A 15,933-nucleotide genomic window follows, 5' to 3' on the forward strand; every position below is an offset into this window, starting at 1 on the left:
AGCAAAGGAAAAAGGCCATTAGCTGTGCCTTTTAGGTATTTTCTGACCTACTTCTGACAGGCCAAGCATCTTCCCTAAGGACATTCAATAACTGGAGGTAGTAGAGGTTTAGAATAGCAAAGCTCTATAGCCTGAAACTGTTACCTTGTAAATAAATTACAGATTTTTTTTTTCCACAGAAAGATAAAACATTAAATTAAAAACTGTCGACATGGAGATGAAGTTTTGATCATAATTTAAGTAAAAATAGACAGTCCAGCCCACATGAAGGTTCATTTCCTTGAATAATCCCATGGACACTACCAATATTGTTCTACTTTCATGATTCAAGATTCAGGATTCATAACAATATATGAATGAACAATCTTATTTCATGTCCTACTTACCTATAGCTTCGGTATTTCACCCTGAAGAGAGCTTTTGTTGCAGGAAACCTCAACAGTTACAAATAGTTATAATTTCCTGCTAGGTTGACAAAGGTTACTAAGGGTCAAGGCTGTACCTGGATTTCCTGGACCCAGACGGGGAGTGGGAGACTGAGGCAGACGTTGATCTGGAATGAGATCTGGAGAGAGAGCGAGACAAGGACCTAGATCGGGAACTGGAACCACTGTAGCTGCTGGCACTGCCGCTGATGCTGCCACTGATAGTCCGTCTGCAACACAGCAAAAAACAATCTCACCTGGCTGCACTCAGCACTGAAGCAAGGTTAGGAAAAAACCTAAACATTTAGGGACAGTTTGAGCATGATGCTGAAACACAACTGTCTCGCCTCATGTAAAAGAACGGTGCTTTGCAAACGCAATTGTTTCAGGTGTTCTTCTCAACAATGTTTTCCCGATCCCGAGCTGGCATCTCAGTTCTGAGCAGTAGACATTCTATGCAAGACTGAATGACGCTAATTAGAGCCAGACAAAGAATGAGCTAAAGCCCTTAATCCTGCACTGATACCAGAGCAAATACTTCCTACAATGAAAAATTGCTAACTGCATAAAACAGTGGGACCATCTTTTGTTTCAGGCTATATAATCACACACATTTCTTGTGACTAACACACCAGTACTAACATAAATAGCGCTGGTCCTCTCATTTGCACAGCAGGTAGCTCGTAGGGCAGTGGGGCTTCTGTGAATATAAGCAAGAAAAAAAAAGATGGGAATAAAGGCTAATGGAAAGTGTCTGAAGACCTCCAAGGTTAACTAATTTAAGTGAAATAAAGTCCAGAACTAATGCAGTTTCTAGAGAAAAGAAATTCTAGGGATCAGTTTTCACACATAGAGACATAACAGCTCAGCCCAGGACTTTTCTTTAGCTACTGAGAAGAAACAGGAGATGTAATCCCATGCAAAATTAAGAACTGAGGCTTCCAAAAACCTGAACGGAAAACAGACTCATGGCCACCTTCAGGAAACACTGATAAAAAAATGTCATGCAGTTATCCAAGAAAACCAGTGTATGCCTTACTGAAGGCATACCTACATTTATTCTGTAACATTTTTAAATACACACAATGGATTAAGCATGATAAAAATATTTAAATATGGACAAGTGCTGCTTGTTTGAAAACCTTCAGAAGCATCTCTCATTTCAAATGCAAAGGGAGGGAAAAAAAACAGCAAAAATGATTAGAGGACAGAGAAAACAAGTCTCTCCAACATTCAGACAAGTCACACAGGATGAAGCCAGGAAGGGAAAGTAGAGCAGTATACAGCCAGCAAGCAGCATACTGGGGACTCTGAAAGTAGAGGAGTTTTTTCTCATCTCTTCTGGTTTGACTGCTAGATGGCTGACAAACCAACTCCTGGGACCACGCACACTAGAAATACTTTCTACCTACTAGCAAATGTTTATAGTAAACAGGGTCCAAACCCATCACCACAAATCTTGACGCTCCAACCTGTCAGAGTGGGTCTCCAGATTAAGTGTGCCTTGCTGATAGCCTCCACAACCAGCTGCTCCAAAGCATGCTTTTTTCCTCTCTCTTTTTTTCCTTTACTCTGCAGACACTGCCTTTTGGCACATTTCAGCTATTCCACCTACTTCATTCACCCAACAGGCCCTTTAGAGAGAGGAGCCATTTGCTGAGGAGAATCACTAGCGTTCATCCTGCACTCCTTTCCTCTCTTCCCATTTCCTTCCCACCCCAGGAAATAGATTTTTCCTTTAATATGGAAGAGTCCTTGCAATTGGTACTCCAGAGAGAAACCCAGAACTCATTCCATCTTCCAGGAGATCAAGCCTCACTCCACCCCAGCTCTCTTACCTCCTGGGTGGAGTCCTGGTCTGACGTTCCTTCCTTCTTGCCTCTCTATTATCCGCTGGTTTGGCTGGCTCCGGTGCAGCTGCTGTAATTTTAGTGAGTGGCTGAGGGACTGGAAGGGCAGCTAGTTTCTTCACAGACTTTTCACTACAAAATTAAAATATTTATGTGCATGATCTAACTCAGTAGGTACAGAACAGGTATTTTCAAAAGGCATCAAATGCACCCCTGTTTGTTGTTGATTAAACCGTTGTAACTGCTGCAGCTAGAGACACTCGGAAAAGATAAACCCGACTTCACCACAACACTCAGACAATAAGGATTCTCTTAAAGGGATCTGTTTACTAGTCTAAATCAAGTCACCTTTTCAGAGATGATGGTCAATTTTGGAGACAGTCTATTTCAGTAGTTAATTTACATGTAGAACATGTGGAATCACTGTTGTTTCTTATTCTTATCCATTCAGTTCTACAGATTCTTATCCAAAAGAGACAGGCCCACTTACAAACTGTCAGTCAGGCCTCAAGATCAAATGCACGCAGTTTATGCAAAACTGCTCTTTTCGCTCCCTCACACTGATTAGCAGGGTACAAAAGAGCATGTTTGCGCAAATGTCAACACCTGTCCCTTGTCTTGCGTTACACTGTAGGATACGTAACAGGGAGCACCACCTCCGACTACAGCTACACAACATTTTTGCAATTTTATATAGCAACCACTACACGAGACAGGGATCAATTCAGCTCTTCCAGTGCTGCTCATGTCTGGGCTCAGAGCACCCCACTCTCTAGTCTAATAGTTGGTTACTGCTCAATAGCACCAGCAGCGATGTCACACCTAGTATTAACTGGGGAGGAGGCCGCTGCCTGCATACAAAAAACAGGGACTGTTAATTCCTCCTTTGTGCTTAAGAATATCTGCATTCATCCCCTGCAGAACACAGGATTAAGTGCCTGCAGTGTTACATAGGGAAAACAATCCCCAAGCTAGCACAGGCTGCTGCCTCGTGTTGTTTGTTACCAAACCAGCACTGCAATGCTCACCAGAAGGGTGTAAAGGCATTGCTGCAGGCAGAGAGCGAGTCCTCACAAAGTCGACCCCTCCGAGTCAAGGAGACAAAAAAGGAGGTCAATAAGGTACGAGAAGTGTGGCAAAGGGTACTGTACTATATTCTGGAGAATCCCAGGGGATTCCCAATGGTGTAATTTATTTGCAGGTCACCTTAAAAAAAAGTGACATAGCTATAGTGTTGTGACACCCTCCAACATATCCATAATTTACTGTTTATGACAAGAGTTTGTGAAACAGCAAATTCAAATATTCAAAAAAGCATAATCTGCTGAACAGTTTCATTGCTACGGTGCTTGTTTTAATTTGTCTCCAACATTAAAAGTAGATGAGGCTGAACCATTTCTTTATTCTAAGGATGTGTATTGACTAAAGCTACAGAAGATCAATGAATTGAACTTTCTTACAGCTCCTGCATAAACTTATCTGTACACACAGAATGTTTAAATAGTAAATCCTGCATGTGTTTAAACACTCACATATTCATATAACAGTTAAGGATACTCGTACAGTTTAACTTGAATTTAATAAGCGGAAGTGCCATCATTTATCAAACACTCCAAGCTAAATGCTCTTTTATGCAGGTCATATTAGCATTTTCAATTTCTTCCTGAAACTGTCGACCAGGTCAGAAGGGTCTGAATGAGGTCACCAGATCTGGGGAACCAGGTGACTGTTTAGAGCCTTTTCTGCACTGCGTTATCAAAATAGATATGAAGTCTTACCCTTTTCCAGCAGGTGGTAATAACTCCCCTTTAGCTTTCACAAGCGGCTTGTGTGGAGATGGTGTTGGGGAAGGAGAGGGCGAAGATGAGAAGGACCGTGATCTAGGAAAAATAAAGGACAAAGTCAGCTCAGTCTCTGGGAAGGCAGAAGGGTTCCCTGGCTTTTGCATCTTAGCCACAACTCCTTCCTTATGCTAGTGACTATGTTCCAGGAATTAGTTTCAGTGAGTCTAAACTTATCCTATTTTTGTATCTGGACTCTGCTTGAAAAAACGAGTTTTGTCACCAGACCAACTGAAGGAAAAGAAATGGATCAACTGCAAGAGAGAGTCACCCTTAGGTATTCTACACCAAAACCTGGAGACTACATACCTTGGGGAGAATGTCTACAGGAAAGTAAGTAGGATTTGCACTTGCAAGTTTGGCATGATTTATTTAATCTGATTTGTGTTTCCTGTAACTCCTAGTGCAGTCTCCAGTATTTTAGACAGCAGCAAAAACCTCATGGGAAAAAGACAAAGTAAAACTAACTGAATAACTGTAATTTCTGGAACGCAAGGAGAAAAATCAAGCAGAGTGTAACAAAGCCAACAGATCAAAGGGCAAGAGCTGTTTCCTAGATCGGGACTGACGAACGAGGTAAGTCACTTAGATAGCACACCAGATACTGGTGTTCAAGTGATTCACCCTGCTGCGAAGCCTGGAAGCACCCTCCTTGCAGTCTAGTACTGCAGAGAGCCAGACACCTTGGTGACTTGCATAACCGAGATAACAAAGTTTTTTCAGAAAGCATTTGGAGTGTTCCTCATTCCCTTGCCCTTGGAAAGAGGAATGTTAATCCAAGTGTGTCAGACTGAACAGTCACATACACTTGGCATTGTTCTGCAAGGAACAAGGCAGTTGGGGCTGACATGGGGTAGATGGGGGAAAGTCAGCCTCTTTCCTCCAGCTTACCCAGAAGCACGTATGTACACGCTTCCAGAACAACTCCCACCTGAGTCTTTACTAGAAGAAACCACCTATCCAAATGATACTATGCACTCCTATTAACTGTGCGATCCACTCTGAGCCTCTGTGCGATTTTAGCTCTGCAGCCTATCTAGGGAGCCAGTTCTCCTACTATGTATATTCCAGATTTGGGAAACTGTCTGCAGGGGCAAGGAAGTGACAGAGAAACAAGCATGCCTATATTTAATCAGCATGGGACACCAAATTGTTGCTTTGAAGAGTCAGGACTATCAAAAGACAAAACTGTGTGGACTACTTTAATAAAGAAATGTGATTTGCCTCTTTAAATAGAAATTCCAGTGCAATAGAAAAGAGATGCCAATAACTTCTTCCAATCATAAAATGCAAATGATGAAAACCCTAATGTAAGCCAGGCTTTTGCAACTGCTCAGTTACCACAGGTATGGGAAACAGCCCAGCCACAGCAGCATGGTACATGGGGGTAGGGGTACAGGGGAGAAAAGGGGGTGGCTGACATATTTCCTTCATTCAACAACTGAAAGAGCAGGCTGCCTTGCAGTCTATCACATTTCCCTCACTCAGGAAAGTGGCTTGAATATTTTATTTCCAGAGTTGGCTGTTTGCTTTTAAGTAGCGCCAAAAATAGTTGCTAATAAGTGTTTGGAAAAGAGTATACCATTACCTTCAAACCCAAAGAGAGATTACCTGGATCTGCTGCCTGAGAAAGAACTGTGTCTTGAAGAGCGACTAGAGTAAGAGCTGTAAGAAGAAGATCTGGAACGAGATCGTGAAGAACCGGAACCAGAGTAAGTGGATGAACGAGAAGAGGACCTGAAAGAAAAATATTTAAATTCAGTGTATCTTGAGAAGTCTTCAGAGACCAAGTTCTTGTTTCCAGTATACTGTTCCAAAAGTTCTCAATCACTGCTCCAGAAATTGCCTGCCTTCTCCTCAGGAGTTGCCAGGACTACAACCCCTCCTCAGTCCCCATCCCTTTTCATCCCACCTTTTCTTTTAGAACAAGAATCTGTTGCTGCTCCCTCCTTCGTGTCCTAAAATAGGCTTCCCTTCCTTTAACTAATGACTCTGCATCCCTTTTCGGGAACTCACTTCTTCCACATAATTTTCCACCTTGTATCCAGAAAATGCCATGACAGGTCAGCCTGACCTAATGGTCACACGTTTAGGAGAAAACGGAAAAATCAAAGATGCAATGACTCTAGAAAGCTACATCTAGCTACTCTAGGAAGCTACATGTACTTCAGGAGAGCTTTGCTTTTTAGAACCACATCTTCAATTCAATGTGCTCCTCATTCCTCTCTGATACTTTTTCCCCTCCCTTCAGGAGCCTCAAGTTCAAGTCTTTAAAGAGAACGGCTCCAGCTATACCCCAGGTCTCCCAGATTCAGGATGTTTCTTTCTGAAAAGTGTTCTGTATCTCCACGTCCTGGTTTCAGTGCTCCGCTGCAGCCCTCAAGGGCTCCTGTCAGTCTCCGTGACCCCAGTTTTTCCCCAGTAGTAGCAGCAACAGCATGCTCTTCCTGGAGTAGGCTCACCTCACCTCTCCAGCACTCCTGCAGTGAAGAGGCTCCAATTTTTACTGCTTCCAGCTTCTGCTCCTATTAAGATCAGCTTTCATCTAGGTGAGCTACTAATAACCCAGAATGCTTCCAAGTCTAATTTCCCTAAAGAACTCCAGACACTTTTCCAAATATCTGTCTTTTCTTAGTCTTCAATAAATCACATCTCTTCACAGCATCCACATTGGTGTGTTCTCTTTGGCTTCCATCTCACTACCTATATGCCTGGGTCCATACCTGTTATAGAGCAGCAAGACTTGTACTGCTTCCTTCCACTGACAGGTAGGAGTCATGTCACACGCCCTGACACATAACAAGTCTTGGGTGTAATGTGCTTTTCACCTTCACCTACCTTGAAGAGCCAGAAGCAGATGCTGAAGAAGCAGAGGTTTTTCGGCGCCTACGCGCACGGCTGGGAGAGACAGACACACCAAGTTTCTTTTTGGGTGACTTGGATCGGCGCCAGGGGTCCTTCCATTCATCTGCTCTCTTTGACTGAGCGGTGGTAATTGTAGTTGCCTCCTTCTCCTTCTTTGGTGGCTCAGGCTGACGGCTAGAAAATAAAGATGCTTTAAGTAACTGGGATCCCTGTATATAAAAAGGCTAACAGAAACACAGGACCAGGAAGAGAACTCAGAAATTCATCCTTTGTACTAATAAACATCTGCACCCACATCATTCCTGAGACAGGAATTCTATCTCTTTGCTCTTAACCTCCACTGAAGGATATTTAGCATCATTTAAGGGCAATGAAATATTAGAACAGCTATCCTTCTGTAAATCAGCATTTACCACAACATTGATCTCTAGTCTCATTTCCAGTGGATATGAAGACGATGGCTGTCAAATATTACTCTAAGAAATTCTTGTTAGAAAACTTTCATTCTCTCCCCATGTATCTTGTGGGTTGAGAACACTTTTCTTCAGAGATCATGTTTCCTTTCTAAAAAGCATTTTATTCTTGTTTGAAAACTTGAGAAGTCTCCAGAGAAGACCAGCACTAGGAGACTCCACTCTATGCCCTACAGGTGATGTGTTGCCTACAAGTCTCAAAATGCTGTTGGAAGCTACAGAAAACAAAAGATATCAAGGCAGTCATTGTGGGCCCAATACCACAGTGTGCACAGCTTGTTACTGCAGAGCAAAGCGCCTAGCTAGATTACACCTTTCCAGAAATGTGGTACTCCAAGTAAAGCCTCCCCAGCACACAGCAGGGTAGAGACGTCTTATTTCTCAGCTGTGCTGCTCCAGATACCCCATTACAGGATGACACCTGCTTTGGACATCTCCCTAAACAGCTGATGTTCAGCCTGCAACTGCCATGCCACCCAGGCATCAACCCAATCCCTGCACTACTAGCCTTTTTTTTTTTTTTTTTTTTTTTTAAAGTTTGGTCTGAAACCAATTAATATAAATTCAAACCTGTTTTGTCCTCCAAGGTGACTGCAAGCCCTTCAGAACAGTAATACCTGCAAGTTTTGTGAAATACTTTCTCGCACTGACCAAGTGGTAGCTGGCCAGCTCATTTCAGCTTCAGGACTTTTCCTCAAAGGAGCAGACACAAACATGCAAGAGGGAAGTGGAACCAAAAGCCTGCCTCTTCCTACACCCGTGCCAGGTAGTTAGAGCTGGAAGAAACCCAAAACTGGTAGACAGCCCCCAATGCAATGAAAATACCAACAGAACTAGACTGAGGACACGCTTTGAGTGCGCGTCTGAAACACCTTCGCATCCTGACACAGCACGCTGCTGGAAACAACCAGCAGGCACAAACAGAGGAGATTTAATCTGGACTACTTTCCCATAGTTTCCTTATCAGAATATCACGTGGGATTGTGTCACAGGCTTTACCATAGTCAAGACACACGGATCTGTTTTTACCCTTGCTGATGGGCCAGTTACCTCATCAAGGGAGCATAAAGCAGTTCACAGTGGCTGTTTTATCACCGCAATATTCTCTAGGTGCTTATAAACTGATTGCCAAACACGTGCTCTAGTGCTGTTTGTAACCATGAAGCTTTGACAAGGCAAGCTAGGTACTCCTGCTCTCTTCCCCCCTCTTTTAAATGCTCTAATCGTATTCGGAGCTCTGGGCTTTGGTGCTCTGGGCTTCGGTTCCCCTCCACAGCTCTTCAAAAAAAAATTCAGTGCTAATTTTTAAGTCTCTGCACTGGCTAGTTCCTTACTCACTCCAGGGTGAGTTTCTTCAGGCCTAGACTTTGTTACATCTGTTATCTATGGAGGATGTAACTTGGGTTTTTTCCTCACCCTTATTCCAACCTGCATGTGACTGGTCAATTACCTGGTCATAGCCTTCTCCATCAGGTTTTAGGCAAAGTTTATCCTTGTTCAGAGGTTTATGAAGTCTATTACACTCATCAAATTACGAGTATAATTACGGGTTTATTCCTTTTCTCAAAATAATGAACTCTCTCACTCTGAGAATTTTGGGAGGGTGGGGGAGGGGACGCACCTTCCAGCTCTAGGTTCAGCCAGTACCACCCTATTAGTCACGCACGGCTATAAAGCAACCACTCCCCAAGCAACTTCCTCTACCTTGTGAGATAAAAAAAGCAACCTCCAAATTTTCTAATAATTCTATGGAGCGCACTTCTTGCCACAACACTTTTTCAACAGACAACCGGATAATTAAAGCTCCCCATTAGCAGCCTGTTCTGCCCTTTGAAGGCTTCGCTGGTCACTAACAAGTTTCATCCTCTCCTTGTTAGGCGGTATCGAACAAAGCCTCAACACAAAGTTACCAAAGTCCTACGGACAGCAGAAACATGTGCTTCCCACCTCTTCCCTGACTCCAGAACTTGCATATATTGACTTTAAAGCACAGCGCAGCATCCCACCCTTTCCCCATCTTTCCTGATCTAACTACTTCAGTTCTACAATTTGTCTCAACACCCGTCTCAACACATAGCATTTGCTGGCAGGAGAAACTTCTTTCATGTTCACCTGTCCCACAAATCTCATTCTGGGCTCAGAAGAGGAGGCTTGCGCATTAGTACACAAAATTGCTGACTGTCTAGGAAAAGAGTCCCAAGCAGGATTTTGGCTCAGTATTATTCACCAGCATCTTCATTTAGCACCATCACCCTTTTGCAGTGCTGCTCCACTATGTGCTACTCAGCACGACACAGGTTATTTGCAGTGGCTTGATCTAGTTTTTCATAACATTCACAACTATATCTGAGTATCTAATCAGGGATGAAGACCATGACTCTGAATACGGGGTTGAGATAGACAGGACCTATTATACACTGATAATGATAAGCAGTCACAGCCAGGATCAATCTCCCACAGCAGCAGATGCAGTACAAACTCATCATGAAGCCATCTTGACCTCCAGAGTATCTTTAAAGCAACTAAGCACAAAGCAGGAAGAAAAGAAGGTAGGGGTACAGTCTACACACTTTGCATCAAGCAGCAAGCTACAGGGCAGCAGGAGGAGGAAGGAGAGCACCATGCGAAGATGCTAGTGAATAACGCTTGACCATGTCCCACTCTGAAGTCCTTTCCCAGAAGACCAGTTTGCATGCTTGAGGAGATGCCAAGGAATATTCTGCTGGCTCAGGTGGGTAGAGAGGCAGTTTCCACCTCAAGAACTGGATGTAACCTGCTGAGAATCATTCCACAGCATAGTGTGAAAGGTGACAGACATGTGAAAGATTCAGCATTAATGAATGTCCCAGCACTTCTTCCAGGTTCAACTCTCTGCAGCAATAGTTTTCAGAAAGGTCTCCTACAGAATTAATTCTATGTCTTTTTCTCTCAAGAAGAGACAAACTTGCTCACAGTCAGGTCCCAAAGTAGCACATTCAGAAACCTGGGCCTCAGCTCAAGTCCTACATGAGGGCAACTTACACTTAACTCTACAACCCGGGCATGAGCTTGGAACAAAGATGACTATGAAAGCAAATCTCATTACTTGCACCTACTACCTGGTTTGATGCAATTCCCTCTCGATGAGGTCATTTTCTGGATGAGAGGTTTTTTCCCCAGGAAAACTACAACAGAAAGTCTCATTTCTGGATATGCTTTGGCTATTGACTCAGCAGTAAATATGTCACCATACTATAGCCAAGAAAGAAGCATGATGCTCATGTCAGGACATTTTCAAAGTCTTTCCTCAAGAGTTACCTGCATGCCCAACACATAGCATCACCAAATAAACTTGTTCAACTTAAGACTGGTATCTGCTACCATTTGGCTTTTTTCCTTCAGTGAAATTCAAGAGTCAGAAATCAAAGTAAGCCAGAGTAACTAGCAAGATCTTCACCATCTGCCTTACAGTAACATCTCAATTACAGCCTGTAAGAGCTTCACTGAGGTGACCTATTAAAGGCTGGTAGCCCATGAAAGTCTGTGTTTCGATCAAATTTACCCCTGCCCACTGATACCGTGCAGTTCTTGGGATGAAAGCAGAGGAAGCCTGAAGGCAGGTAGCAGAAAGCTCACTGAGAAAGAGAAGGCAAGCAACTAGCCTATAGCCCTTAACCCAGATCAGGCAGGAAGGCTGCACAGAATAAACTATGCCAACTACGATAACTGCTCATGGTACTGCCTGCTAGGTGGATTTAACAATTTATTTGACTCTGAGAATGGGCAGTCTTTCTCCCTCACTTTCACTCTTAAGACTGGGTAATTTTTCACTTCTCACCTTGTGCTAGACCTGGCACTTACTGGAGCTCTCCATGAGCAAGCTCAACTCATTAATTCAATAGGGAGGGGGAAAAAAAAGTAGTTTCCTGCTGGGTCAGTGAGTAAAACCTGCCCATAAGAGGGTCTGAGTAACTGCTGGAGCTGATGACTATAGAGGCTAATGGAGGGGGGAAGGAGAGAGGCCTCACTGTTTCAGCGTGGTGAGACATGAGATCAGCTCACCCTCCTAATGCAAGTTCATCTTCAGAGCAGCACAGTTACCCGGGGCCGATGTAATCCAAGCTGCGGGCAAATCTCAAGTGGCAGTCAGTCACTGCTTACCCCATTAGGGTCATCAGATAAGTAGTCCACGAGCAACAAAACTACCAAAGCTCGGTTTTACAGTGGATTTTTGCCTCTTGGTTGACTGTGTACAATATCCTTCCATACCTTTTGCATGCAAAGCCATCCTGTCCTGCTCCCGATCTTCTTCTCACCCTCTGGCTGCTTTGGGGACAATAAGCCAGCTTATTTCAGCACAGGAAGTGGCTCGTAAAGAAGTCATACACTACCAAAGTACACATGTAAACCCAGGTTTTCTTCTTCATCAACTTAGAATTTTTAGGAAACATGCAGGAATGTCTTTGAGAATTAATTCCATAATTAGGTACGCCTGTGCCAAGAGGTTAAAAAATTAGAGGGAATAAAAGAGACTGACATGACAGACCGATCAAAAGCAGCTTAATTTCCTTACAGAACCCAGAGCAGCAGCATCCTGCGTCACCCAGGGCACGAACAACGTCTGCAGAGCTTAGCTATTTCCGAAGCTCGTTTTAAACTTAAAATAACCAAATGCTTTATTTTCCAGAACGAACACATTAATGCATATTTGGCTGGAATTTAATTACAGCAATCAAGTGGAGAACTGAAGCTGAACGTGGCTTTGGCAAGGAAAGGAGGAACAAAGGTAACTACAGCTGGCAACGCACACCACAGTGTAGGTCAGCCAGTTCCCAACAATGTACACTGCAGCTCGCAAATAAACCAGATCTGAAGCACGTCACCGAATTCTACAACAATTCAGAGGCGAAAGTCTAGCCTCATGGCCCAAGTTTTCCTCCTCGTGTATTATGCAAATGACCCTGAAGTATTTCTAATCTTAGACGGAAAATAAGCTTCCCAGGGAAAGTGCTTCCTTCCTCCCCCCTCCCCATATGACACAACTACCACAGGTAATGCAAATCTTATCACCAGCAGTAACCAGTGACGTCAGCCTGGCTCCAGGGCTACTGTTTTGGCCAGCAGTTACAGCTCAATCTTCTGAAAGAGGAAAGTCCATCTTTTATTTAAGACACCTCATTTCTTGCAGGAAAGTAAAATGTTGCGTCACCAGCCCCAGCAAAAATTTTCCTTCAAAGTCAGTGGAATTTTCCAGAGGAAGTGAACTCGAGGAATATTTGGAAGCATGTGCCAAAACAGTTGTTAAGGTCCTGTATTTTTTTCAAAATAAACTTCAGCAGTGTGCCTGCACACTGACAGATTTTCAGTCTCAGAACAATAAAGTTCCCCAGAGCTTGTGTGTCCGGAGAAGGACAACAGCTCCGGAAAGCCACCTCTGAGCAGCTACCGTGGGAAATTCGCAACTTTGAAGTTAGTGCTAATATTTACAATGCTTTCACTGATCATGGTGAAATATTAGCAAATGATCTGCTTTTCTGAAGATGTTTCAATCCAAAGCAGTTATCAGTCACTTAAAAAAGATTTCTTCAAAGCCTGATGGGGAGAGGCTTCAAAATTAAATAGTGGAGATAGAATCTGCATCTCCAGCATGAAATCATCACAGCGGAGAGATAAACATATCTGGGATGCGATCTACCCTAAGGGCTGAGCCTTTAACGCCTTGAGAGCCCTCTCTAATGTGAAGTAGCAGTGTGCAATGATTCTGCCCCGTTCTTTACAATGTTTCAATAAAATCCAGTGTACAGAATCTTTCTAGTAATTTCAACTCTCAAACACCAAAGAAAAATGCATTCCTTGAGGTCCACATCTGAGTCATTCAATGCCCTTCTTGATTGTTATTTATGTTTATAAAACCCTTTTCTTTTTACTGTGGAAGTTGAGGGAGAGTCTCAAGAATCCTGAAGATTAACAAAAACTCCAGTCAACAAAAATGCATTATGGAGAACTTAGCAAAACTTTTTTTTTTTTTTTATTTGTTTGCAGAGATATCTTATTAAAACATTATAGCTAACTTCCCAAATGAACTGGGAGAATAAGTAGAAGTGAAGTTGTCTAACCAGGTTCCACTGCTTAGGTTGGAAGCTGCACTGCAAAAAAATGGAGATGTAAACAAGTTGTTATAACGTCTGCCACCACAACGTTACCATAAAGGGCACTTGCGTATGAAAAAAGAACTGTATGGCAGCAAAGAGCATGTCCCTGAAGGAGGGAAAAAGGAAATCCTCTCCCAAGCTGAGCGGCACTGCACCGAGCAACACCAGAGAAGGCCCAGCGGCCCTCCTGTGACCAGGAGAAACACAAGTCCAGCTCCAAACTGGAGCTGATCTACCTCCCTTCAGCACGGGAAACCCAACGGCCCGGGGCCACTTCCTTGCTTCTCTGAACTCGCAGCACTCTGAAAAGCCGTCCAGTGAAGATGCAGACACCTGGAAAGCAAAGCTAAGCCTACTGACAAGACTAGTTTTTCCCCACAGGAACATTTCATGGCTTGTTTAAGATTAATTCGGAGAGCTCCTGTGATCCAATAAGAGGATGTCCGAATTGAAACCAGGAAGAGCACACCTCTTCCTACCCCATCTGCTCTTCCTCCTGTGGCAGGATAACAAACAGGAGGGAACCAAGGCTTCTTATAAGAAACAGCCAACATTTCCACAGGGCAAACTGAAAGGGGACAAAATCCCCACCATCTCTGCACAGTAGGATGAAATGCTGTTTTAAGCCCACCAGAATATCTACCTCTGTTTGAACAACAGCTGCTTTCATACAGAGCCCCTGCAAACAGACCTCAAAAAGAGTCAGGAACAGACACGGCCAGTGGCATGGGGGGGGGGGGGGGTCACCAGAAGCCATCAGGAAAGATGGTGGTGACCAGGAACATACTGAAAAACAAGTTCAGTGAGTTTGTGATCACACACACACACACACAAAATCATGAATCACTCCATTTGCATTGCCTTATTTTTGCCACTCCTTTCCCAGATCAGCTCCATTCTAACACTTTCTAGCTTGCCAGCCCTAGCCACCCTGCATTCATTGACTTTAAATGCCAAGTTACCCTGTTCATTAACATGCCTCATTTAAAGACAACTTCAACTAGCTTGAAAAAGTAATGCACAAGCAAGCTCTGAAGAGGGACTATTTAACCTTTCGTCACAGGGTCTGCAGCCACACACAGCATCTCCTAATCAAGGACTACTTCAACCTCAGCACGAGCTTGGAAGGAGCACTGCACTCCTTGTTAGGAGGATTTTATGAACGATTCTATGATTTGCTACAAAATGGCCACCCTTTCTGACATTACTTTGAATTTTAAGGCATCCCTGCTTGCAGAGGATTTTTTTTTTTTTTTTAAATGGCTGCATAAGCACACTCCATCGATGGTCTCTAGCCCACAGTGTCTCACTGCTTCCTCTCCCGCCCTGCTGGGTCAACAACGCCCTAGCGCTACCCCGGTCAGCAGGGCAGGGATATTGAAGCTCCCACCATAGCCGATGGGTCTTATTTCATACTAACGTTCCTTGGCGCTTTGGAAATACAAATATTAACAAGTCACACAACACCACCTGAGTTGCTCAATGCGCTACTGAAACAATCAGATTCACTTGGATGATGACAGGATAAGGACCTGTGCAACAATAGGAGGATTAACACAAATTGCTATTTTTGTGTGCTGGGCCTTCGCTCACAGCTGAGGGCCAGCAGCTTTACAGCTGTATCGAGTGCTCAGGTTAGAGTGTCTTGCACTGCTACAATTCTCCTGAAATAAAGTGTTTCAGGGATAGAGCAACTGCATGAAACACTTTGCACAACAGTAGACTACGCTGACAAGATATGGATATAAAGCAGAAATTTTGCACTCAGCAAAAACAGTCACAGCCTGGGGCATCAGAACTTGTTCTGGAGATGGAGAACACGGGGCCAGACAGCCAAGTTATCCCTCAAACTGACGATAAAGTGTCCTGGCTCATTCAAGTGTTTGATGCCTGAGGAGGGAGGAGTGGGAGGAGGAGGAGGAACAGTTTTACCAACATTGCAATCTCAGATTATACACTTCTTTAATGGCTCATCTTAAGTTTGAGAAAAAACAGAGTATAAAGCAAGAATTGCATGTTCCTTCAAAAAAGTCCAATCCTCATATAACAATCAGATACCTAAACCCCAAACACAGCAGCCTCTTCTTTGGAAAGGTTCAAGGAGGAGCGTTTACCACCGGGTCCGTAAGGGTTAACAATGTTTGTTTGTTGTTACGTTATAATTCTCGTCATGTGTGACAAGCACTGATGCAAGGAAGTCATCGTCTTCTCTTATTAGCCCTAACTACTCCGCTGCTGTTTAGAGATCAGATTAAAGTTTCCTGCTTCGATATAATTGAAAGGGAATTTGCTTTCGTGTTCCCGGCTATTTGCTTTTCAAGTTTTCTTTCAACCCTTGCAACTTAACT

The 15,933-nt window shown here is 43.5% G+C and overlaps 2 protein-coding genes across 8 annotated transcripts in view; one reads left to right on the forward strand and one right to left on the reverse strand.

The window, feature by feature from the left end:
* Positions 1-15,933, forward strand: part of MVD (mevalonate diphosphate decarboxylase) — a 67,084-nt gene that overhangs the window by 22,223 nt on the left and 28,928 nt on the right. The window lies entirely within an intron of this gene.
* ZC3H18 (zinc finger CCCH-type containing 18) overlaps positions 1-15,933 on the reverse strand; it is a 50,584-nt gene that overhangs the window by 9,876 nt on the left and 24,775 nt on the right. For all 7 annotated transcript variants that reach the window (XM_067302373.1, XM_067302371.1, XM_067302370.1 and 4 more), the window contains 5 exons: positions 6,955-7,155; positions 5,728-5,853; positions 4,054-4,155; positions 2,264-2,407; positions 503-655 (listed from right to left, as the gene is read on the reverse strand). In XM_067302373.1, the coding sequence (XP_067158474.1) occupies positions 503-655; positions 2,264-2,407; positions 4,054-4,155; positions 5,728-5,853; positions 6,955-7,155 (726 nt within the window). The remainder of the gene's footprint in view (positions 1-502; positions 656-2,263; positions 2,408-4,053; positions 4,156-5,727; positions 5,854-6,954; positions 7,156-15,933) is intronic.

This window comes from Apteryx mantelli, chromosome 10 (genome assembly GCF_036417845.1).
Source record: "Apteryx mantelli isolate bAptMan1 chromosome 10, bAptMan1.hap1, whole genome shotgun sequence".
NCBI lineage: Eukaryota > Metazoa > Chordata > Aves > Apterygiformes > Apterygidae > Apteryx > Apteryx mantelli.